Below are 25,830 nucleotides of genomic sequence, written 5' to 3' on the forward strand. Positions count from 1 at the left end.
AGTGATAGAATAGAATAAAGGCATTTGGAGCAAACTCCAAGCTGGAAGAGCATCTCTAACAGATTCTATCAGAGGTCTCTGTCCTGTCTCAGAACTGCTGAGATACAACAGTCTTCAAACGCTCAGGCCAAGAGGCTTGAGAAAGAGACACATAGCACCCCCTACAGGGGTGACAGGGAGATGCCTTCTCCGTGCTTTATTGGAAAAGACAAATGTATATGCTCTAAATTTTTAGTGGGGGATGTCTTTTACCTGTAGATGGTATAGTTTCCATTAAAAGTGATGTGAATCTGCTGGTATATGTGCACTCATTTGCCACTTCTCACCCTTTGCTCCTGTTGTTAGAATGGATGCTATCCATTATAAGAAGAAGGCTTAATATCTTGAGTAGGGGGTGTTAAAATCTGAACCTTTCTGAATTTAGAGTCACACTGAACATTTGAAGACAAAGTGTGGTTTAAATGCGGGTACGCTAAGTGCATACTCATCACACGACTACCACGTCTCAGTGTGATGAATGTCTGAAAATTCCAATGAGTAACAGGAAAACCCAACTCACATCTCAGGGTTTCTAACCATAAAGGATTCCTTATTTAAATATACTCAGTTTAAAACGATTTTATATTAATTTTAAAATATTAATGATAAATAATAAATCATGTAATCACATATAAATAATTTATTTGTCAAATGGGAGTCTGGGAGTTAAAAGAGAAAAAAAAAAGTGACAAAACTGACTCACCTTTTGTATCAGTGATTGATTTTTATAACCCAACAGGTGTTTTAGATTTTACACAATAGTTCTGCTGTCATTTTTTACTTTTACTGGTAATCTATATGTGTCTAAATGTGTGATGAGGCTATAGTGTTTATTATTAATATGATACTAGTGGTGCTTTAGTGGTGTTTCTAAAATTGTCTCCTTCATGTTAATAAAGTGCACAAATATCTATAACATCTTTGAATATAATGCATTTAAGTAAATTGTCTACAGTGACCTAAAGAATTATGAAAGTAACCGATTATCGCATTTTTGACAGTGGCAACAGAAACTATGTAGACTAGCTTTGAGATTATGGCACAGTCTTATGTTTGGATCATGTTTCACAGATGCTACCATTGACTAATGGTTCTATCTTAAATATGATCAATCTTTCGCTCTCCGTGTATTTATACACCACAGAGTAGTGTATAAATTCAATAACCAGTAACTGGATTTAATCAACAGTAACAAATTTGAAACTTCGTCTCTCTCCCATGTGTCTCCCTCTGCTCTCTTCTCTTGCCACTCATTAAACTGAATTGAATATATGTTTCTAACTTAGTGAGGATATGCGATATATGACTTTTTTTTTTCAACGATTAAAATGATCATTCGTGATTTTTTTACAGGCACGTGCTAACATGATGCACAAACACCGGTGTGGACGTGCCGCTGTGCGCATCTTCCTGCCTCCCCTCCTCCATTGAACGCAGCACGCCTTCTGATTGGTGGAAACTAGTGATGGGATTTCCGGCTCTTTTTAGAGATCCGGCTCTTTCGGTTCGGCTCACTAAAAAGAGCCGGCTCTTTCGGCTCCGAACCGGCTCTTCAGGTTGTTTTGTTGCTTTAATTAATTTATTATTAACAATAATATAAAATTATGCACAAAAAGAATTACTAACGTAAAACAAAGTGGTTTTATTTATATACCGGTATGTTTATATATAAATATATGCGGTGGCCCCTAGAGACAAAACACGTACAAACTCCGAAAAACATTTCTAGCATGAACTGAACTTCCAAAGCAGAGCTACTAGATCACTTAAATTACACAATTGAAAGCATGTGTGTATTGTTTGTGTATTTATACACAGGCACTCATATATATTCAAATAATTAAAAAAAAAAGTTCATTTACCTGTTACTACCACACACCAAATCCGGTTGTTGGTACTTGCTGGCTTGTGTAGCCACAAGATACCAAAAGCTCCACACTGCGCCCAGCATCCTGGAGCACTTCTGTTGTCTTTTGTACGTGTTTTGAGTTTTTATGTGCTTCTGAGTTTTTACATGCTTCGGAGTTTGTACGTGTTTTGGAGTTTGCACATGCATCAGAGTTCGTACGTGATTTGAAGTTTGTATGTGCTTTGTCTGTAGGGGCCACCGTAAATATACTTTTATTTATTCACTCCACATAAAATGTAATAAATAAATCATATAATACAAAAATCAACTATTCACATTTCAACTTTTAACTATTTAAATTTTCAGCTTTTTCCTTTTACAAATTTAAAGTGAAAACAACACAAAACACTGCAAACCACAACCCAATTAAATATAAATTAAAATATCAAAACAAAAAGAACATGCATATTCTCTGTCATATGGGCCTGGATGAATAAACTTTCTGAATCCTTTATCATCTGCAACCGAAAATAGTTGTGGATGATTACTATACCTTTCTAATGTCACGTTTTTGTCCCTGGCTCTCTTTGTCTCTCTCTCTCTCTCCCTCTGGCTCTGTTCCTGCTACTGAGTGTAACTACCGCCCCTCCCCCCTCTGCCCAGCGTAAAGCACAAGGCTCACGTGCAGGCGAGAGAGAGAGGGTGAGAGAAAGAAAAAGAAAAAAAACCCCACGTGACGGCTCGCGATAAGGAGCCGGCTCGCGTCGTTCACGTCAAAGAGTCGGCTCTAAGAGCCATTTCGTTCGCGAACGACCCATCACTAGTGGAAACTAGCAGGAAGAGAGGAAGAGGACTCAAATCTTGAGAGCTGTCAAACTGGGCTACTCGCTAACCTTCCATCACACGAGCTCACATTTAGCAATCACCCGCCTGTTGCTTTGTAGGAACGTTTGGGGTTTCGGTGAAGCCCGGCTAAATCTGAGACCGTTGCTTCTGCTGCCTTTTAGGAGGAGTCACTTTCCCCGAAGTTCCCGGAAATACAGCGTAGAGGACATTGGTGTGAGGATGGCTGCGTACAAGATTGTCCTGATCCGCCATGGAGAGAGCTGCTGGAACCAGGAGAACCGCTTCTGCGGCTGGTTCGACGCGGACCTGAGCGAGACCGGGGAGCAGGAGGCAAAGAGGGGAGGACAGGCCTTGAAAGGTACGGTATCAGAAAATGTCAAGGCCTAATCGGGCTTTCTCTCGGTCACTGGATTAAGCCACAGCAAGCCGGTGCTTACGCAACTTTGTTGAATGGGGAAACCGGTGGTAGGCCCAGTGCGGCAGAAGGGATGGAGTCATTTCACGGGTTGTCCCGCAGTCTGCTGGGCCACACGGTCACTGCTTCAAATTAAATGCTACTGGAGTTTTTTTCCATTAGCTTCTCTCCCACCGGGGCAGACGGTTTGGCGCCTCCTGGTGCAGCAACATAGCCTCTAATTTTCATTCAAAGAAAGCAATTCTTATTTGTGGTGTTCTTTAACCACAGAAGTATTTTGGAGAGTCATAATATAATTAATTTAGTCTTTGACGATCTTAAGTGTATTTGTATTTATCAAAAATAATAATAAAAATCCATAGCTTTTAGAAATGAGCATATGAATTAAAACTGGAGCATATAACCAGGCCAAAGATGCTTTTGTTTCCAGAGGGCAGAATATTACTGTTTGCTGAGTCATCATGCTGGATTCACACACACACACACACACTCCTGCTGTTTTTTTTATGACCTAAAAATCCCAAACAGGCACATCTTGCAGTGTTAAGTCTGCCAGTGCCTTGCGGCCCCTGACCAAGAAAAATCACATGCAACTGATAAAAGAAGGGCAATAAAACATGAAGGTATCTATTATTTGATCCTGTGAATGGTAGCTGCAGTAGTATTCCTTCATGAAAAATATGACAAACTGTTTTGAAATACACGTCTCAAAATGTCATCTCTATTTCCCCTCAGATGCTGGCTATGAGTTTGACATTTGCTACACATCTGTCCTAAAGAGGGCCATCCGCACTCTGTGGTTTGTCCTGGATAGCATCGACCAGATGTGGCTGCCCGTCCACCGGACCTGGCGCCTCAACGAGCGTCACTATGGTGGTCTGACTGGGCTGAACAAGGCTGAAACGGCAGCCAAACACGGGGAAGCCCAGGTCAAGATCTGGAGGCGTTCTTTTGACATTCCTCCCCCACCTATGGATGAGGGACATGACTATTATCAGACCATAAGCAAGGTAACCGCTCGGGGAAATTATGACAAGTTGACTCTTTTCGTTATTGCTTCAATGTAACCCTGCGTTGCTGAAACTATTTTGACAACACCGACTTCTTCTTTTTCCCTGTAGGACCGACGTTATGCTGACCTGACAGAGGACCAGCTCCCTAGCTGTGAGAGTCTTAAGGACACCATTGCTCGGGCACTTCCTTTCTGGAACGAGGAGATCGTGCCACAGATCAAAGAAGGAAAGAGGGTGCTGATTGCTGCCCATGGCAACAGTCTCCGTGGCATTGTCAAGCACCTGGAGGGTAAGGAGTAGAGGAGAAACTTGTGAAACATTTCTCAGCACTAAAAACACCTTTCAGTGTTATTTCACTTACTATGAGTCAACAATGAATTGAGTTACCTGCTAAACCTTCATAAAGGCCAATATTTGATCCATCCATTTGGGTTTTAGGGAAGTCAGAAATTAACTTATAGACAAGAGTGTAGAGTTATTAGCTGTTGCAGTGGGTTAACTAGCAGATTGTTATTGGTCTAGGTGGCCACATTCCTAATAGTGCAGACACCCAAGTTTATGACTGTGATAACTTGAGAGTTACACAGTGTTGTTTTTTGAAATTATACCATAGAGGCATCTACTAAAAATCTCAGGCAAGTTCGAGTCCTGGTGACCTTGACCTCAAGGTCAGAGGTCACCAGGAGCAGCACCATAGGAGCAGCTATTAAATTTTTTTGAGTTTGAATCTGTGACCTTGAATTCAAAGTCAAGGTCATAGGTCACATTTTCTGAAAATCTTGTAAATGCAATAACTCAAGAAGGAAGTCACCTAAGATTTTCAAATTGATCTAGTTGCAGGCTGAGGGATAGGCAGTATTTTGTGTTCCAAGCAGGTTTATTTTAGTTCTTAAGTTGTGAATTTTAATGTAACAGTTTAACAATCATGTGTTTATCTAACAAAGCTATCATCCGCTGTTACGCATTTTAACGCGGTCTAAAGCAGCAGCAGCTACATTGAAATGAGTTACAGCTTTGTGTCTGTCATTGTTTCATAGGTATGTCAGAGGAGGCCATCATGGAGCTGAACCTGCCAACAGGCATCCCCATCGTGTATGAGCTGGACAAGAACCTGAAGCCTATTGGACCCATGCAGTTCCTGGGAGATGAGGAGACTGTAAAGAAAGCCATGGAAGCTGTAGCTGCTCAGGGCAAAGCCAAGAAATAGACTTGTCCTTCCTTTGGGAGTAAAGATCAATCATCTGCTTTTTTTTTTCTTTCCCCATCCAGTTTTGAAAGGGTCATTTACTGTTTATGTCATCGCAGACTTGAGCACAGGTAGACACACAATGTGCACTTTATCTTAATACCACCCATTTTTCACAAAAATGTACAATCTGATGTTTAATTTGACTGCTCTTTACTTTGTTACATACTGAAACACACATTTCATTATTAGACTGTGGATATAAGTTGTAATGTGGTTTAAGCACTGACCAAATATAAATTAGGGACCAGCAAACGCACTACCCCAGCAGAGTTCCAAGTATTCTTTCCAATTTACAATCCATGTAGATGAAGCGCAGTGGAAAAACCTACAGTTACACTGGCTATGTTAAAGTGTGAGCAGACTTGCTCTAGACTGCTGAATATTGTTTGCTGTGGCATTGTGCTTAAAAATTAATAAATGTTGTGAGTCATTATGCAGTGTACTGTGTGTGATGTCATTTTTTTTTTCCAGGACAACTGCACTTTTTTTTTTTTTTATATGGTAACTGAGAAATTTGTCTCAGTAAAAGGCAAATATTGAAATGCACTTTATCCAGTTCCCTCACTAAGTAAATGCAATTAGCAGAAATGAAAAGTTTGTTTTAATTGCCTTATGTGATAGTCCTTGTATTCACACTTTTCTGTCACAGTAACTGCTACTTCAGCAGCTGTTCTGTTGGTTAAACACATTTGTATTTCTTGTATACATCCATAGATCAACACGTTTCACACGAGACTCTGATAACGAGTTTTGTAAACTGCAACCAATCGAAAATGTGAGAGATTGTTTTAGTTTGTGGGATTGGGGGGGCAAGTTTTTTTTTCTCGAAGGTTTGAGATGCACCGTAACAGAGGACTATCATAAACATGATTATTTTGAAGAAATGGCTCCTTGGTGGCAATTTTCCGATTATATGATGTTTTTAAAACCATGCTCAGATAAAGAGATTTTCAATAAAATAATCTACAATTAAATTTACATTGTAGGGAAGTAATAAACCTAGTACATCCCAATACTGTAAGTAGCTAACTTTCATAATAGAGGTGGGTAGATTGATACCAATATCGATCGTATCAATAAGAATGCTGGTACTGGTGTCAGATACTTTAGCATCAGATTGCTACCAAAATCTGCAGTATCTCACTGACGTATTTCATAATTATCTGACCATATACAGTGGGGCAAAAAAGTATTTAGTCAGCCACCGATTGTGCAAGTTCCCCCACTTAAAATGATGACAGAGGTCAGTAATTTGCACCAGAGGTACACTTCAACTGTGAGAGACAGAATGTGAAAAAAAAATCCATGAATTCACATGGTAGGATTTGTAAAGAATTTATTCGTAAATCAGGGTGGAAAATAAGTATTTGGTCACCTCAAACAAGGAAAATCTCTGGCTCTCACAGACCTGTAACGTCTTCTGTAAGAAGCTTTTCTGTCCCCCACTCGTTACCTGTATGAATGGCACCTGTTTGAACTCATCATCTGTATAAAAGACACCTGTCCACAGCCTCAAACAGTCAGACTCCAAACTCCGCCATGGCCAAGACCAAAGAGCTTTCGAAGGACACCAGGAAAAGTATTGTAGACCTGCACCAGACTGGGAAGAGTGAATCTACAATAGGCAAGCAGCTTGGTGTGAAAAAATCAACTGTGGGAGCAATCATCAGAAAATGGAAGACATACAAGACCACTGATAATCTCCCTCGATCTGGGGCTCCACGCAAGATCTCATCCCGTGGGGTCAAAATGATCATGAGAACGGTGAGCAAAGATCCCAGAACCACACGGGGGGACCTGGTGAATGACCTGCAGAGAGCTGGGACCAAAGTAACAAAGGTCACCATCAGTAACACACTACAACGGCAGGGAATCAAATCCCGCAGTGCCAGACGTGTTCCGCTGCTGAAGCCAGTGCATGTCCAGGCCCGTCTGAAGTTTGCCAGAGAGCACATGGATGATACAGCAGAGGATTGGGAGAATGTCATGTGGTCAGATGAAACCAAAGTAGAACTTTTTGGTATAAACTCAACTCGTCGTGTTTGGAGGAAGAAGAATACTGAGTTGCATCCCAAGAACACCATACCTACTGTGAAGCATGGGGGTGGAAACATCATGCTATGGGGCTGTTTTTCTGCCAAGGGGACAGGACGACTGATCCGTGTTAAGGACAGAATGAATGGGGCCATGTATCGTGAGATTTTGAGCCAAAACCTCCTTCCATCAGTGAGAACTTTGAAGATGAAACGAGGCTGGGTCTTCCAACATGACAATGATCCAAAACACACCGCCCGGGCAACAAAGGAGTGGCTCCGTAAGAAGCATTTGAAAGTCCTGGAGTGGCCTAGCCAGTCTCCAGACCTCAACCCCATAGAAAATCTGTGGCGGGAGTTGAAAGTCCGTGTTGCTCGGCGACAGCCCCAAAACATCACTGCTCTCGAGAAGATCTGCATGGAGGAATGGGCCAAAATACCAGCTACTGTGTGTGCAAACCTGGTAAAGACCTATAGTAAACGTTTGACCTCTGTTATTGCCAACAAAGGTTATGTTACAAAGTATTGAGTTGTATCTTTGTTATTGACCAAATACTTATTTTCCACCCTGATTTACGAATAAATTCTTTACAAATCCTACCATGTGGATTCATGGATTTTTATTTTTTTTTTCACATTCTGTCTCTCACAGTTGAAGTGTACCTCTGGTGCAAATTACTGACCTCTGTCATCATTTTAGGTGGGGGAACTTGCACAATCGGTGGCTGACTAAATACTTTTTTGCCCCACTGTATAACTTATTCAATCATGTACCCGCCCATGTGTAGCTCAACAATCATGGCGGATCAACGCATTTTGTTCCGCTGACGCTAGTGACTCTGACCAATCAAAATCTTCCCAAGCCCTTCGTCCTAACCAATAGGCTGCCTACGTTCACCTCTCGAAAACATGTCGCCGATGAAGCTGTGCGTTCCCGGTAAGTCCCGTAATTTTGTCTCTAAAAGCGCTTAAAAACTAAATATACCGGTGTGTAGATTGTATTTTGGGATATGTAAACAGATTTAACAGCTTTAGCGTCATTTTCTATTAGAAAAGGAAGTTAAACGGCATTCCGAGCGTGTGAAACCCTGGTGATTATTTCCAGCTGCCATGCGTGGAGTAGGCTTTGGCTTCCCATTTTGACATAATGAATGGTGTTTTGAAACTTAAATGGTTAAAATCCTTCCTAAATAATCCACACTCCATTTGGTTTTTTATACCAAGTAAGGTCTTTAACACACTAGGGGGTATCGACTTTCTCCTAAAGTGTGACTTTGAAATTACTAAGCTACCTGCTAAACTCTCTGAATTCCATAAACAGGTCCTTCTTTATTGGAAAATGTTATTTAAACATAATTTCACTCCACATAATAGCCCAATTTGGAACAATAGATATATACTGATGAACAGAAAATCTATTTTTATTCAAGATTGGTTATCAAAAGGTGTTTGGGCAATTGCCCATTTTGTAGATGAGGAAGGACATGTTCTAGGACATCAAGATTTTTGCCAAAAGTTTAATATCCAATGTTCTAAAAGTAAATTTAATCGGGTTATAAAATCCATTCCATTGTCACTTAAAAACATAGTTGTAAATGATATAATATATTCTGACATCTCCCCCAAGTTAAGGCAATTATATATAGATGGTATTCGATTTTGTGATGTTAAATGCAACAATAAGTTTCTTAGATCTTCATTAAGGAGTCTTTATTCTCCAAATTTACTTAGACGTAATTACATATTAAAAGATTTCCAAAGGGAAGAAATTGAAAAAATAAGAACTGATTATATCACCTTCCCTATCCCTCCTAAAGGGAAAGAAGTCCAATTTAAAATCTTGAATAAAATTTACCCGACAAATAGACTCCTTAGTGATAGATTCAAAATAGAAACGGGTAATTGTGTATTTTGTGAAACAGAAGAGGAGGATTTGGACCATCTATTCTTTTTGTGCAATTTTATACAAATATTTTGGTTGGATTTTCATACCTGGCTTTATTCCAGTGGGATTCAAATTACCCCATTTACCTTAAATATGATAATGTTTGGAGTGTTTTTGAAAGAAAAGAAAGCTAATTATGGTGTTAATGTGTTATTAATCTTGTGTAAGTATTTTATACATAAATGTCGCTTTTTTAAGATTAAACCAACACTGGCTCACTGGAAAAACGACCTAAACCTGTTGGTTAAATCTTTGACTTTAGTTAAAAAGAAAAAGGCTGCTTTTTTGTTTCCTTTGTAGAAGATTTTGATTTAGTGAGTTAATAATCTGTTAATTTATGTGACCCCATCTTTATATTTTATTTTCACTATATATGAAAGTTGCTAATATGTAAGAAATGTTTATTCTCTGAATCTGTAATATATGGTGCATTTTGTTTGTATGTTTATATTACTAATAAAATAAAATAAAAATAAAAAAAAATAAAAAGTAAAAAAAGTAAAAAAAAAAAAAAAAAAAAAGGCTTTGGCTTCCCGTACTTGTAACGCTGTAGTAACTTATTTTATAATCAATCACCTGTTGGATCAGCTGACTGTCAGATGGAGTCGGGGTTTTCAGCTCTACCGTATCATGGTCTTTTACCGTATTTGCAGGGCTGTGAGTTATTGACTTTGGCTTTCCACTGCTGATGAGACCCGATCCGCAGCCCTGCCCATCTCCTCGGGCAAGATAACGCATTCCTAAGCTTTGTTTTGTCACACCCGTGGGAAAGCTGCATGTCTATCCGGCGCATGGCAGTAGTGAACCTTAAATGAGTTGTCAGCAGGAGTAGCATTTAATTTCATTCTAATTACGGTTGAAAAAGCGCAAAGTAGCAAGATAATTAATTGTAGTGCAAGAAAAATGAAGGGTAGTAATGTGTCACATGACATAAATTATGTTTTGTGTTTTAATCTTATTGTCCATGATGTGTTTTGTGCTTAAGGGTTGCAGATACATTGTTAGTCCCACAATGCTGTTACATCAAAGCATCCTCAGTTAGCCTCTCAGTTTCAGTTAGCAGATGATAACCAAAATAAGGGAAACTATTATTATTGTTATTATTCTTTAGTTATATATTGTATAGTCTATGTTTACAATTGTAACAAAATATTCTGTTACAATGCTGGATGCTTATATTAAACATGGACAAAGTTTTAAATAATGATATGTACAGATCATCCCTGTAAGCCAGTAGCTCATTTTCAGTTTTTATTCTACGGTACTTCTGGATCTTTGTTTTGTCCTCAAGAGAGGGAGGATGTTCAATCTGTCTGATAAAGATGTCAGATAAAGATGGTTGATGGAGATGTGAAAAGGCTGGGTTCAGATATGGAGCCAAGCATAAGATAAAGATTATTTTTGGTGATGACTCATGCAACAATGTTTTTATTTTAATTCATTTTTTTAGAAGGAACAGTGCATCTCCAGAACCCAAACACTAACACAACATCTATGTCTTTTTGTTTGTACTTAGGTGACAAACTATGCAGCGCGGAAGACTGTATTCCTGGCACAGGAGTATACCTGCGACATGGCTACATATACTCGTCACTAGCAGGCTATGTGCTCAGGAAGAATGAGGGAGAGGAGGTAAGGGGTGTGGGTAAGACAGGGGAGGGGAAAGTTTGTTCAGCAGTGAGACAAGTACAAATGCCAGACTAAAGGTATTTTTGCAATGTCTGTTGACGTGAGTGAGCTGAACTAGTTTTGTTAATGTCTTAAGTGATTTGTACATCATATGGATAACTTCTACTGGGATTATTTTGTCTCCTTAGTTACCAGTGATTTCAGTCGTGAGGGAAACAGAAACACAACTGCTGCCAGATGTAGGCGCAATAGTCACCTGTAAGGTATGCAATAGAATAAGAAACTGTTACTACCGCTGGATGTTCTGAGTAAATATTCGTGCACAGTTTACAATCTGTTTTATTTATTTTTCATTTAACAGGTAACCAGCATCAATCCCAGATTTGCCAAAGTCCACATCCTTTATGTAGGTTCCACACCGCTGAAGGACCGCTTTAGAGGCACTATCAGGTAACCACAAAAACTGAGCCAGTTTTTGTCTAATATTATACTGGAGACTGTTCAGTACAATTCAGTTTTATTTATACAGAGTCAAATCACAATAACAGTTGCCTCAAGGTACTTTATATTGTAAGGTAAAGGCCCTACAATAACACAAAGAAAACAGAGAAAACCCAACAATCATATGATTCCCTATGAGCAAGCACGTTAGCGATAGTGGGAAAGAAAAACTCCCCTTTAACAGGAAGAAACCTCCAGCAAAACTAGGCTCAGGAAGGGTGGCCAATAGGATAAGATGGGGACTGATTATTCCAGACCTTGTATGTGAGGAGCAGGATTTTGAATTCAATTCTGGATTTAACAAGGAGCCAATGAAGAGAAGCCAATATACGAGAAATCTGATCTCTCTTTCTAGTCCGTGCCAGTACTCTTGCTGCAGCATTTTGTATTAACTGAAGGCTTTTCAGTAAGTTTTTAGGAAATCCTGATAATCATGAATTACAGTCGTCCAGCCTAGAAGTAATAAATGCATGAACTAGTTTTTCAGCATCAGTCTGAGACAGGATCTTTCTCATTTTGGAAATGGAAGAAAGACATCTTACATTTTTGTTTAATATGTTCATTGAAGGACATATCCTGGTCAAAAATGACGTCTTTAAGACATTCTCATAGTTTAACAAATTGGTGTGCGCTATCTGGCTTAATAGATAAATGAATGAATAGATAAAGTCTAGTGTCATCTGTATAACAGCGGAAATGTATGCTATGTCTTCTAATGATACTGCCTACGGGAAGCATGTATAATGTGAACAGAATTCTAGAATGGAACCCTGTGGAACGCCATAGTTATTCTTCCTATCTGAAGAGGACTCTCATTTACATGAACAAATTGCAGTCTTTTAGATACGATTCAAACCGCTGCAGCGCAGGACCTTTAATACCTACAGCATGCTCTAACTGCTGTAAAAAATGTTATGGTCACAGAGATGTGTCCACTGTCAGAGGCCATAAGAAGCTCAATTGTAACCTTCACTAAAGCTAATTCTGTAAAGAAACTGTTAGAAATACCAGGTAGGTAAGAATGAAGAAGCTTTTTTAAAGTTGCTGTTATCCTATGATTGGACTTAAACATACATAAAAATAGTAATTACTGCCTCCAGATTTTAAGATGAATTCAAAAACACATTTTTTTCTACTGTTTTTTTTTTTTCCAAAATAAAAATTCATCTCATTGTAATTCTCACCAGTACTTGCCCAGCTAGTCTTATTCAAATTCAAACCGATGAGTTGATTTAAAAACAACGAAATAAACTCATTAAAGTCTCTACTTAAACTCCAATATATGTATGCCAAACTTTCAGACTGCTAATCATGTGAGATGGGCCTGAGGCGGCCAAAAGCAGGACCTGTTTTAACCCTCTCAGGCTCAAATTAAACTTTTTGTTGCTAATGCACAACCAAGTCCTGCAGTGGTACTTCTGAGTAAAAAAAACTCATAAAATATGTATGTGGGGTAATCAGGTTGTTAGTTTTTAACTGTTGCAAATCGGCAACGCCTGCCTCGAGAGGGTTAAGGAGGTGGTTGTAGAAAATGCTCATAGCCGCTACCGTACAGATCTAACTCCAGCGTGAGGCAGGGTTTTATGGACATAATATTCTGGCCTAAACACAAACTCACTCTCTGTTTCTCTACAGAAAAGAAGATGTGCGTGCAACAGAAAAAGACAAGGTCTGTTTGAATTCCTGTTTTCCACTCACATCTTTCATTAGTTTCTTCTGCATATAATAATTTTTATTAAAATAAGGTGACATGTTTATTTGTAACCGTTTTTCTTCCTTGTTACAGGTAGAGACATACAAAAGCTTCAGACCCGGTGACATCGTCTTGGCAAAAGTTGTATCCTTCACATTATTATGCCGTCACTGGTGGTTTTGAACCAGCGCATGCTTGTCATTTCTTTTTCTTTTTTTCAACATTTACATAATTGTGGACTCTGAATTCATTCCCCAGGCTGAGACTGTCAACAACAAGTTTTCCTTTTTTCATTTCAAAATGTGCTTGAGGGAGAATATTTGTCACAGTCAAAATAACCCCTGTGCCAAAAATGTTAATAAGAGTGAACGATGAATGACTGGAAAGTATGCAGGTCATATGTAACTTTTATTTCTTCCTGGAAACACATCAGGTCACCAAGACACGGCTTAAAAAACAAAAACAAAACGTGATGTGTAACATGTAAACGTTTCATCATCTGCCTTTACAAATTCACCTTTCCATTTCTGGAATAAGAATTTTTTAAATCCTGATTTGTATCCATTGATAAACCTTGACGTGACTGTGTCAGATTTCTCTTGGTGATGTTCAGTCTAACTACCTGTTGACAACAGCAGAAAATGAACTGGGAGTGGTCGTTGCACACAGTGAAGCAGGTAAATATCAAATGCATAATATGGCCATTGGCCTTGAAGCGCTGGAGAATTCCAGCACCGTGCTGCACAGAATACTAGCACCCTGTTGGACCACAAGGTGGTGCTATCTGATGGATTATCTTTCTACAGAAAAGCATTTGTTAGGTTTGTTATTGCCACTTGAAGACTGTGACAACACATGTGAGAAACATGTATCAGTCTTCTTTTAAACTACCACTGCTTTTTGCAGAATTATAATTGTGCCTAAGTATCAAAATGTCTGATTCACTAATCTGTTAGCTGTGAAGTAATTTATTGTTGGTTAATAATGTAATCTTGATGTATTTTTTTTTTTTTCACTCTGTTTTTCTGTATCCCAGGTGCTCAGATGGTTCCCATCAGCTGGTGTGAGATGCAGTGCCCACTTACGCACGCCAAAGAGTTCCGTAAAGTAGCGCGAGTGCAACCCGAGTACCTACAAGCATGAGTCTGGAAATTCCTTCCTATCACAAGGAACGCACAACCCCGCCCGTCTGTCCTTCAGTCACTCCTGTCAAGTAGCTTCCCAGCTCTGTTTTTCGATGCTATCTGAGTAATGATTCACAGATTACTTCTGGTTTCGCGTGTCTTAAGTGTTTTGCAGAAAGCTGTCTTTCATCTGTCCATGCTGTTTATTTAGTCATCTTTTCATTGTGTTAGATTAAAACCACTGAACAGAACAATTTAGAAAAAAGTGGTTAAATTCCAAACAATAGCAGGTGTTGTTAAATCCACATGCCAGAAATGTGGGTGTGAAAAATTGCCTTTAAATTTTCTGACAGCAATCATATTAGAACTGTATCAGTTCACTCAACGTGTTGCATTGCAGCTGCCAAACTGTCACAAACCTGAAAACTGAAAATTGAGCAACTAGCCAAATGCAGGAGTCACTTAGTTTTACTGTTAAGTATTACAGTTAGAAATGTGGCAGGTCATCGGGTTGGTTAGTCGATAAATGGATGGATCTTTGACATAAAGACAAAACTGGACTCTTTTATATCCATTTTATATCTGGAGAGGTGAGAAAAGTGACCCTGATCCAACCAGAAATACTACATAGGTAGCAATGTAGTTTTTCTGCTGAGATATCCATGCAACTAACCTGATTGGCCACGTTCATAAAAGTGAAAGACTTTGAGCTGAAAAGACTGAGCTCTTTTTTTTTTTTTTTTTTGGTTCCTTTAAAACTTTTCAGTTTCTAGTAAAATAAATGTGATTAAAAGAATGGAATACTGAAGTACTGCATACGATAGTCAGATATTTTTGATTTCCAGCATATTAACTCAAAGATTATAAGCGAAATACAAGAAAGCAGTAATACTAACATTTTCTTTGATATATACTGGACTTCTCTTATTCTTTCTTTACTGTACAGAAGATGTGCAAGAATGAAATAAAACGACTATCCAAACCATCTGTGCAAGGTTTCCTCTTTACACACATTCATAAGATCACAATGAGAATTTTGATTACTTCCACATTGCTTTGCAAATTAAAATCATTTGACAATTATTATATTCTGTGTTTTACAATTTTGTGGCCCATGCTTTTGTAAACAGACCGTTAACACATTTAACTCAATATATTCTAACCGAACTCTTTCTCAGGTGCACCATGCTGGCACTGGGTTCATCAACCCTTTTGGCTTCTCAAGTGCTTTAATTCCTTTTCACATAGAATCTACAAGGTGTTCAAACCGTTCCTCAGAGTTTGGTTAATGTTAACATGACATCATCACGAAATTTCTTCAGATTTCTCTGCTGCACATCCATGATGGTGAATCCCGTATTCCGTGTCATCCCAAAGGTGCTCTTTTGGATTGAGTTCTGGAAATGGTGTGTTAGCCTGATGTTATCTTTGTACACTCTGATCATAAAGGGTTGGACATGTTCAACAATACTCAGTTGGTACTAAGAGGCCCAAAATGTGCCAAGAAATTATTTCCCCACACTGTTTCACCGTCACATTCAACCTGAGCCACTGATACAAGAGGATGGATCTCTGCTTTCATGTGGTTTACTCCAGATTCTGACCTGGTAGTGACTGACTGCCTGGGTAGGATTCAACATCTTGTGGATTTAAATGCTCTTATATATACCTCAGTTGTAACAATTGGTTATTTGAGTTACTGCTGCCTGCAGCAAGAACCAACAAAACATTTTCACCTAGATCTGCCACTCACTGAATACTTCTGTTTTTCTGCACCATTCTCTGTAAATCTGAAGAGATGCAGGAAATGTTATGCAGGAAAATTCCCATAAACAATCACGTCACTCAACATCACTTGAATCACCCTCCTTCCTCATTCTGATGCGCTGTTTGAACTTCAGCAGGTGCCTTGACCATGTTTACATGCATAAATGCGTTGAGTCGTTTCCATGTGATCTGCTGATTAGATATAGTTGCATTAACAGTCAAGTGTATCTAACAAAGTAATCAGTAAGTGTAGATGTCTCATTGTGATCTTTCCCCAAACGTATATGTTTCACTATTTTACAAAGTAAACAGTAATCCTTAATCTATATAAAATCCCACAAACTGTTATAAAATAATGAGCTGCTCACACATTAAACCAGCCGCTTGTTTTCCAGCTGTTGGAGAAATGTTTAATATACAGTATATACAACTAACGATGTGTTTTTCTTTTTTTCACCAGTGTACATTTGACTTTCTGCAGGATCAATTCTACAGTAAAGCTGATTAAACAAAAAAGTGTGCCAATTAAAACACTATGTACAAAAGCTTTGTAAAACCAAATCTTCACTCGTCAATCATCAAAGCGAACTGATCGACATGTATTGATATCAATTGAAAATTTCTTATTGGACGGTGCAGTAAACCCAAGTCCCGCCCCCCTGTTATTAAAGTCCATTCTGCGCGAGTGGGCTCGTTCAAACTCCCCCAGAAGTCCTTGCTGCAACTGCTGCTGCGCGTCCTTCCCTAGTGCCATATTTGCTCCACCAGTGCTCGTTGCCGCCGGCTGGAAACCCTTTTTAAAGCCCCCCATCAACCGGAGGAACTTCTGCTGTTGTTCAGAGCTGTTGAACTGCGCCGTGCTCCACTGGCCCAAACCCTGCAGAACAGAAACAAAAGTTCATAAACATTAGAAATGCATTCAGGAGTAAAGTTTCCACATTTAAGAACCTTCTTCTGCTTGAAGACTATAATTCTGTAGCTACAGCCACACTAAACGCATCGTTTTCTCTCCCGTCCACACCGAGACGGCGTTTTCGCTGATGGAAAACGCAACATTTTAAAAACGCATGCATTTGATAAAGGTGCTTTCACGTCGCAGTGTGGACAGCAAAAGCGGAGACTTTCTAAAACGATGACGCATGTTAGTCATGTGATGCAGTCATGTGACCAATTAAACAAAGACAGCGGAAGGCATTATACAGCAGTTGTTTTGTTTGCTCTCAGTTTTGACAGCCCTATTAAAGATTAATATCAGTCTGTGCATGCTCCAGATAGCTTTTCTTCAAATTCTTTAACTCTCTCTCGCTTTTGCAACTTTGTACTTTTGTGTTACTCGCAGCAACAACTCCACCTCATTGTTAGTCCATTTAAAAAACTCAGTGCTTTTCCTCAACATTTTGCCGCCACGTTTCAAAGAGCTGGAAAGTAAATAAGCGGCAGACAGAAATGAGGCAGGTCGAATCGTCTTGCGTTTCACGCATGCGCAGTACCGGAACATAACCGTTTTCAGCCGTTTCAATGTGGATGCACAACTCTGTGAAAACGGCTAAAAACGCCAGTGTGGACGCGCAGGGTTTTCAGACGAAAACGCCGTTTTCAAATCTATCCGGGCTAGTGTGGACGTAGCCTTAGAAACTTGGGATTATTTGTTTTAAAAGATGGGGGCATTTGGCAGGTAGAACTGATCTTAAAGACGTATGTGAGCATTGTGAGAAGTTTTTTGTTTTATTTTTATCTTCACCCACAACAGTGTCTTCCTTAGATAACCCCGTATGTCTCATCTCTGTTTACCATTCCCTTTTTTTGAGTCTATCTGCCATGTTAATTCATTAAAATGCATTGGTGTTGCACAAGGAAGGGCATCTGACATAAAAACTCTGCCAGATCAAACATGCTGAGCTACGTGCTGTGACAAACAAGTGCTCCTTCATTTAAAGGCATTTAAGACACGGGGAGTTTGCATAGTGGTATTCTTTGTAAAAACAAAACAAACAAACAACACTAATACCGACCGTAGGTTTGACTGTTTTGTCAGGTTGAGAGGCCTTGTCGATCTCCATTTGTAAAGCCTGTCTTCTTTCCTTTAAGACAAAAACAAACAAAACAAAACAATCATCAAACTACACTGCATAAAACACAAAAAGCATTCTGATTTGCTTAGCTCTGGTAAACTCATTTTACATCGTGGGCCACATACAACCCACTTTGAGCTTAAGTTAAAATACCCTTTCTGACAGTGTAAAGGTATTTAACTGCACATTTAATCTCTGAGATATCTCAATATATGAGGAAGAAGAGTAATTTAAACATTGTCTCCGCTTTTCAAGATGATAAAAAAAATGCTGCTCCTGTAATTATAAAGTGGATTTTTTTTTTTGTTGATTCCCAGAAAACTTCCTATTTTTGTAATTTATTTTTACTGTGGACACGCTTAAAAACAGACACCTATAGCTGTACATTGGAACTAAATAATAAAAATACATAAGATTTAAATAAAAAACACATTTAAAAAAGCTCAAATAACTAAAACAAAAGCTAAAAAAAGAAAAGAAAAAAAAGGAAAAAGTGTTTTAAAACGAGTTTTAAAAGTAGACAGTGAAGGGGCCTCTCCACCTGCAGAGGCGACTGGGCACGATAGAAAAAGCCTAGTCGCTTCTGCGCTTCCTACTGGATCTTGGTCAGCTGACCTGAGACACTGACAGGGTGTGCAGGGATCAGGAAGTGCAGAGAGGGAAGGTGGGGCAAGATTGTGAAAGGATTTAAAAACAAACGTAAGAATTTTAAAATGAACTCTAAAAGACACAGGCAGCCTGTGCAGCGAGGCCAGGACAGGGGTGCAGCTGACGCGAAAGTAATGACCCACTGACTCAGTGGTCAGTGACGTCAGACAGAAACTACAGTTTAACAACTTGAATGAATGTGTTTCCTTGGACCTTACGTGATATATGTCACATCTTGCTCATAGTACATAATAATGTCCCTCAGGGAATGTTGATGTGACAAGGGCTGCTAATATAAAAGTGGCCTGTAGAAGAACAGTGTTTCCTAAATTTCTGAAGGACTACGTGCATTTTGAAACATGCCAATTCCTGATTATGGCAATAAGTTTCACACATCAATCTACGGAGAGATAACGAGAGCTCTGTTGACCTGATTGATGGTGATCTCATCAGTGTTTCCACTCCTCTCTGACAGGAAAACCACGTCGACTTGGGGAGACTCCTGAAACTACAGTTCATAAAAAGCTCATACACTGTTCATACCAAATAAAAAGCATCCAGGCACACGGCTAACAACCTGAGAGAAGCACACTCACCTCTGGGTCTTCCCGTTCTTGTTTGATGTTTTTCTTCTTTTTAGCAACAGGTTCAACTCCAGAGTTGCTCGTGCGTTGCACCTTAGCAGAGCTCTTTTTCTTTTTGCTCTTCTTCTTGTCACCAGCTTCGCCACTCTGCTCATCCCCCTGAACCTCCTGTTTGTCTTCTTCCTCTTCACATTTTACCTTTTTTCTTTTCTTCTTCTTTGGCTCTTCTTCCTCTGCATTGGTAGACTCCACAGTAGCTATTTTACATTTACCCTTTTTTACCTTTTTCTTAAATTCTGTCGTTACTTCATCATCAGTAGTAACAATAACACTGTTTGTTGATTTCTCTTGCTTTTCACTTTTTCTAACTTTGTCTGATGCTGCGTTGCTCTTTTTGTTTTTGCCTTTAACCTCTGTTGTTTCTACTCCATTTTCTTCTTTAGTCTCAGTTTCTTTCTTTTTCTTCTTTTTTATTTTTACGTCCTCGTGTTCGATTTTTTCTAACTTTATGCCATTTTCAGCTGCTTTAGCTTTCTTTAATGTTGCTCCTTCCACAGTTAAAGGGCATTTTTGTTTTTTCTTCTTTTCTTTTCTTTGCCCTTCGGTCGCCTCTGTGCTCATATCTAAAGCATGTTGCTTATCTTTCACTTTCTTGGGCAGACTGTCTTGTTCCACTTGCTTTTCTTCCTCCTCTTCTTTTACCATATTTTCTCGTTTTATTTGTGTAGACTTATTCTTTACGTTCTTCTTCTGTTTCTTATCCACTTCCTGCTCTTTTACTAAAGTATCTGCAGTTTCTACATAAGCCTCGCCATCAGCCAACACCTTATTTTTCTTCTTCTTTTCTTTGCTTTTCACCTCAGTCTCCTCTGTGCTCATATCTAAAACCTGTTTTTTCCCTTTCTTGACTTTTTTGGGCAGATTATCTTTTCCCACTTGCTCCTCTTCCTCTTTCACCATGTTTTCTTGTTTAATTTGTGTAGACTTATTTTTTCCTTTTGTCTTCTTCTCTTTCTTTTCCACTTCCTTCTCTTTTACTAAACTCTGTGTAATTTCTCCTAGACTCTCACCATCTGCCAGCAGCCTCTTCTTCTTCTTCTTTTTGGTGACATCTTGTCCATCAGTGACCTCAGAGTCATTGACATCATCCAGAGAATCTGTTTTCCTCTCCTTCTTTTTCTTATTTTTTTCCTTCTCACCATTTCCGTCCCAAGACCCGTCTTCGATCCCCACAGCATCAGCCATTTTGCCTTTCTTCTGTTCTTTTCTCACCTCTTTTAGGCTGGAATCATCAGCTTTTCCTTTTTTGTGTTTCTTCTCTTTCTTTATATTATTTTCCTCACTCTTCTCTTCCTCCATCTTCATTTTCATGATTTCTGAGTGCCTCTCCTCAGCTACAGGTCTCTTGCTTGACTGGTGAGAGAAAGTTCACTGTTACTTCAAGTTTCTATTCTGTGTTTGTGGAACAGTGAATGACAGAGCAGTAAACACTAACCAAAGGTTTGGCTGGCTCTTTGGGTCGGGACTGCTGATCAATTTCTCTTTGGAGGGCCAGTCGCTTTGCCTGAAGAGAACCAATCAGAACTGGACATAAATATTTGTAATAAAAATGGACAACCCCACCGCAACACTGTTTTGTGTATTGGTTAGCAAGTCTGGATTACTTTGTCGCCTTGTAGCGTTAAGAAGTCAGAATAAGATATTCCGATTAGGTTGGATAATCAGTACCTGATCAATTGTGATTTCAATGGGCTTGTGACAGGACCTTTCAGAAACAAAAACTACGTCCTCATCGGAATCCGTCTGAAACATAAAAGGGAAATATCAGCATCCATTCAGACACATCTCTAAGCTAACCGGTCCATGGTCTCAAATATTTAGAAAAAAAATGAAGTTAAAGCTTTACTAAAACACCAGGTGTTGTGTTTGAATATGTACGTTAAAGGCAAAATAATATATAACAAAACTAAGCGATTTGATTCAAGATAAGAAGACCAGGTTTATGCACAAAACGCTACAGGTAACTGGCCACGCTAGCTTATTAGCCAACGGGAGCTTACAGTAAAAAAAAAGTTAATCCGATCCAGAACTGAACAGTTTAATTAGTCAGACAATTACACTATTTTGGCACAAGCGCATCGGATATTGTAAAATACAAACTTCAAAAGCGATTTACTTACTTTGCACACTTTTACAATTCACGTGGGTAGCGTTTTACGTTCGCGACCCGGAAGTAGATTTTTCTCTTCCTGCTAGAGACGAGAAAGGAGTCCGTAGCAACGGAGGCGAGCTGCTAAACAGTTTGACAGTTGTTTAATTTTTAATTTTCACTGTTTTTGTTTGTGTTAACCATCAACATTAAAATGATTAAAAAATATTAACTAAAATATGCACAATTTTCAATTGTAACCCAAGTAGGACCAAATTCAGAACTCATAATTACTTTGTCTTTATTTAAACAGACGTATGTAGTTAGATGTATGATTTGCTTATGATAATGTTAAATACCCTCAAGTTATTACTGTCAGTGTCATTGAGGAAAAGTGACGATGCAAGTCAGCAACGCCTAACAGACGTCTCTTTGAAACATGTCTTGTGATTTGACTTTAAAGCATGATCTCACTTGAAACTTGCAAAATAAATAACAATGCTGTGTATTTAAGGTTATTATGCATACTTTTTATAATGGGATTTTAGATATGGTTGTGTGTGCTGAATTTCTTGTGCAGGTGGCAGAATTTCTTATGAAATGGCAAGGGGAGTGAGATGAGCCTAATGTGCCCCTGTCAAAGTTGTACTTCCCCCTTTTTGGGTGACATTCCAGTATTGACAATACACTTGTGACAGCAGATAATATCATTGAGCTTCAAATGCACTTTGTTCATGACACAAATAACAGCTCAATTATTCCAAGCCACTTACTTACCACAGGGGAAGGATGCATTTTACACCAGATGTCCTTCCTAATGTAACCCTCCCATTTATTCAGGCTTGTGATCCCTGAGGCTGGGTTTGTGTCGAAAAAACAGGTATCTTTCAAAGCAGGATCCACAACTTAAACACATAGTTTGAGGAGAAATTTTGGGAGTTTGGCAGCGAAATCCCTGTTATTTTAACAGTGAATTCACCCTGCTGACTTCTGTTACAACCAGGGATTAAAATGGTCTGAAATGATGTGGCACCTTAAGTAAATTAGTAATTTACATCTCTTTAACGCATGATAAAATCAAGCCACTTAATTATTCATGTTTTGTGTCCAGCATTCTTACAAGCCTTCCTAAACATAGGCTCACCCCCCCCCCCCCCCCCCCCCCCCCCCGACATCCCCTTTAGTCTAAACAAAGCCAGAAGCCAGCGACAGGTCTCCGATGCCTTTATTAACATGTAACCCTCCCCCTGCAACCTCTTGTAGCCAGCCATTGCAGATCCAGCCATTAGCTTTATACTCTTCCATGTGCATGACAGTCATTTTGACCAAGCATACAGTTTTCTGTCACCCAGCTTTCATTTTGGAAATGGACGTTTAAGAAGCCGCATCCGAATCCAGCTCTGCTCCTAGTAGCTAGCTGCAATCCTCCTCCATCTCCATCATCCAGCAGGCCATGCTTTTGCAGGTCCCTGACGTTCTTACTACTGAAAGCTTACTTATTTTTAGAAGACTCCCACATACAGTGAGGATTTTTGGCTATTTATGTGATATGACTTGGCTCGTGATTTAACATAACACAGAGAAGGGGGATGTGTGTGCCTTCATATCAGTAGTTTCAGTCCTACTAAATAACACTCAAAGCTAATGATATAGCTTAAGTATCATAAGCAGATTTGCATATATATTAAGTTTTAAAATACACTCTAGATCAGGATTGTTAAGGAGAATGTGTGGACTAATATGTGGACCAATTTTAAGGATAATCTTTTCAGGAAACATACATTTATATGCTTGAAGTGTTGCTTGGAAACCAGTTTGGTGTTAAAACAGTTGCACCATTTCTTTCTTTATTTGTGATTCAGTTACAGTGCACTGAACACTTGACGACGATACATCTGAACTAGATGTAGTAGTACCTGACTTTATAGTTATCCCAACAATAAAAACAACAACACCAGGGTATATTTAACAGAATAGGTGCACTGATGTATTAGTCACTTTGTGCAAATCACATTACAGACATTCATGTTATGCTGCCATAAAACAGTGACAGAGCTATCATTATAAGAGGATCTCAAAAAAGAAATACCAGTGCTTTTTCACATTTGGAACAACTACAGTACATGTTTAAAAATCAGTTATATAGGCTTAATACATTAAAAAAATCCTACAATGATCATATTTTCATTGTACTATATTAGAACACAAGGCTTTACACAAAAGTAAAATCACTCACAGTTTAGTTGTTTAGTGTTATAGTAAGAAGAAATGGTCTCAAGATTAGAGAAGAACATTGTGAGACCTGCTTTTCAACCTCATTTTACTAACTTGTTCAGGATTGGATTCAGAATTCAGTCTCAAAGTTAACTGAGTCTTAATAGGTTAAATTCAACACAAACTTTTCAGCATTGTAATTAAATGGGCTTGATTTACTAAACAGGACAAAATAGTGCGTGAGCACGATCCCCAAATAGCACTTACAGGTGTGGTTAGTTATCTAAACACACCCACTTTCAGTTCATTATAATATCAATTGCAAAAAATGTGATATGCTGTTTTTCAGTGTAAAATATCACGACTGGATCGGTCACAAAAATCTCTGAAATCCCACCTCTGACATGCAATCTTGTTACTGCAATGTCTTTGTTAATACTGATGTTACTTTTTTTTCACACCAAAACCCAATTTCTGCTTGTGCAATACGTCAGCAAATCTGGCCCAAAATATCAAAGGTTTCCAGTTAAATTTACAGTTATGCCAAATCTTTTCATTTTGTTTCATGGAATTTAAAGTTTAACTGTAAAGTGGGAAGAAAATGCAAGAAAACCCTTTGGAATTATCAAAATAACCCTACATGTAAACTTACATGTGATATCCCACATAGTGTTATCATTTTGGGCCACTTTTGTTTCTGTTGCGCCTGGGACTCCACCAAGTGATCACCACCATTAAGCTTCAGTATAATGTAAGGATGGGTGGTATTAAGCTGAAGTCTAGTAGAGGTTAGGTAAGAAGGTAATAATGAGAACAATAAGCCTAACCTGAAGTAAAATCATCATCTCTGTCTTGCCAACATACCATAAAGCCTGCTTTGTTGTCATTTTGACTGAGGTGGGACCATAATACACAAAATTAATGTTTTGTTGTAGTCAAAAAATGTGAAACAACCGATTAAGACCTTAAACTCATAGGGGAAGTTCTTACAAAGGTGGGAATCAAGGGAGCCCAGACTTTTATAAATTTTGACTTCTTTTTGCAACATCAAGGGCCCCTGCTGACCGTTAGAAAGAACCCATGTTTAAGGCACTTTGGCACTAGCTTTACTTATCAGACTCAGAAGCTACAGCCATCTTTTATATACATTTTATGGCTTTCTGGAATGAATTTATTAACCAGTGTACTACAGAATGATTTCAGTGAAATATAATCCTAAAATGAACCCAGGAGCATCGTTATATGACAGTTTAGGGAGGTATAAGATCCAAGGTTCATCATTTTTCCTTTGTCAATATATATATTCACTATGTTTAATGAAGACTAATGACAGCTGTTTATTTCTCACCACCAGTTAATGGATAAAAACCCAATAAAAAAATTTAGATTTTTAATTCCAAAGGGTTTACTTTTTCTGCCATTTTTAAGATTTTATCATACATCTAAAAAATGTTGATAATGCACAATAAACTCTGCAAGACAAAACAGTCTGACCACAGAAACGGTTACCTGTTTCTTTTAGGTTTACACATACCTGGCCTTCCTCAGCAACGGGATTTGCTTGATTGTCCAGAAATTGTTTTATTTTTAAATGTAAATTTTCTGACTTATTGGCTTAGAGGGGTGAGACTGTTTTGTCAATGATCTCTCCAATGCCAATTTATTAGAAACACAAACAACTGGTCATTTTCTTTAGTATACAGTTATTAAAATTCTAGAAAACAAAACACTTATGTTTTGACAAAATACATTACCTTTAAACTGTGCTTTTACATGCATGTCCAGTAATGTCAAATATCACAATTCCCAGATGTAATCAGTGCTGATAAAGTGCAAAATTACAGCCACTAACAGTAAACCCTATTTACTAATACTGCAGGATTAGTGCTGCAGTATTAAATGGCTTTTTATCATAGGCTTATTAAAAATTAACCTTGTTTAAAAAAAACAATCCACAAGCTGTAGAGTTTTTATTCACCTTTTAAAATCTATTTGATAGTCCTCCACAGCCCTGCACGAGATCTGCTGAATACAAAGCCTTTATGAGTAAACACTGTGAA

General features: G+C 38.6%; 3 protein-coding genes across 4 annotated transcripts; 2 read left to right on the plus strand and 1 right to left on the minus strand.

The window, feature by feature from the left end:
• Nucleotides 1–2,750: 2,750 nt before the first annotated feature.
• Nucleotides 2,751–5,842, plus strand: pgam1b (phosphoglycerate mutase 1b). The gene is made up of 4 exons (XM_085356247.1): nucleotides 2,751–3,092; nucleotides 3,885–4,159; nucleotides 4,271–4,451; nucleotides 5,200–5,842. The coding sequence occupies exons 1-4, from the start codon at nucleotides 2,954–2,956 to the stop codon at nucleotides 5,367–5,369; spliced, it is 765 nt and encodes a 254-aa protein (XP_085212373.1). The 5' UTR covers nucleotides 2,751–2,953; the 3' UTR covers nucleotides 5,370–5,842.
• A 2,511-nt stretch (nucleotides 5,843–8,353) lies between these two features.
• Nucleotides 8,354–15,032, plus strand: exosc1 (exosome component 1). Its single transcript, XM_085356248.1, has 8 exons — nucleotides 8,354–8,381; nucleotides 10,906–11,021; nucleotides 11,207–11,281; nucleotides 11,380–11,468; nucleotides 13,155–13,188; nucleotides 13,306–13,356; nucleotides 13,805–13,889; nucleotides 14,249–15,032. Exons 1-8 carry the CDS (start codon nucleotides 8,354–8,356, stop codon nucleotides 14,353–14,355), a joined length of 585 nt encoding a protein of 194 aa, XP_085212374.1. The 3' UTR covers nucleotides 14,356–15,032.
• Nucleotides 15,033–16,674: 1,642 nt separating this feature from the next.
• Nucleotides 16,675–20,778, minus strand: knop1 (lysine-rich nucleolar protein 1). Of its 2 annotated transcripts, none has more exons than XM_085356249.1 (4): nucleotides 19,420–20,778; nucleotides 19,254–19,331; nucleotides 18,116–18,184; nucleotides 16,675–16,980 (listed from the first exon to the last, which is right to left on the minus strand). In XM_085356249.1, exons 1-4 carry the CDS (start codon nucleotides 20,776–20,778, stop codon nucleotides 16,675–16,677), a joined length of 1,812 nt encoding a protein of 603 aa, XP_085212375.1. The 2 variants fall into 2 exon arrangements, with proteins under 2 accessions (XP_085212375.1, XP_085212376.1); XM_085356250.1 differs by having other exon boundaries at nucleotides 19,254–19,325; nucleotides 19,420–20,775.
• Nucleotides 20,779–25,830: the final 5,052 nt, after the last annotated feature.

This window comes from Diplotaxodon limnothrissa, linkage group LG6 (genome assembly GCF_057381915.1).
Source record: "Diplotaxodon limnothrissa isolate DT_005_m linkage group LG6, D_limnothrissa_male_GT1.1, whole genome shotgun sequence".
NCBI lineage: Eukaryota > Metazoa > Chordata > Actinopteri > Cichliformes > Cichlidae > Diplotaxodon > Diplotaxodon limnothrissa.

Excerpts from the sequence above, each read along its gene's own strand:
- pgam1b (XM_085356247.1), top strand. The coding sequence starts at position 2,954 with ATGGCTGCGTACAAGATTGTCCTGATCCGCCATGGAGAGAGCTGCTGG. Across the intron at positions 3,093-3,884 it reads GGGAGGACAGGCCTTGAAAG|ATGCTGGCTATGAGTTTGAC; the intron begins GTACGGTATCAG and ends ATTTCCCCTCAG. Across the intron at positions 4,160-4,270 it reads ATTATCAGACCATAAGCAAG|GACCGACGTTATGCTGACCT; the intron begins GTAACCGCTCGG and ends TTTTCCCTGTAG.
- exosc1 (XM_085356248.1), top strand. The coding sequence starts at position 8,354 with ATGTCGCCGATGAAGCTGTGCGTTCCCG. Across the intron at positions 11,022-11,206 it reads GGAAGAATGAGGGAGAGGAG|TTACCAGTGATTTCAGTCGT; the intron begins GTAAGGGGTGTG and ends TTGTCTCCTTAG. Across the intron at positions 13,357-13,804 it reads ACATCGTCTTGGCAAAAGTT|ATTTCTCTTGGTGATGTTCA; the intron begins GTATCCTTCACA and ends TGACTGTGTCAG.
- knop1 (XM_085356249.1), bottom strand. The coding sequence starts at position 20,778 with ATGAAAATGAAGATGGAGGAAGAGAAGAGTGAGGAAAATAATATAAAG. Across the intron at positions 18,185-19,253 it reads ATGAGATCACCATCAATCAG|GAAAGAAGACAGGCTTTACA; the intron begins GTCAACAGAGCT and ends TTTGTCTTAAAG. Across the intron at positions 16,981-18,115 it reads ACAAAACAGTCAAACCTACG|GGTTTGGGCCAGTGGAGCAC; the intron begins GTCGGTATTAGT and ends TCTGTTCTGCAG.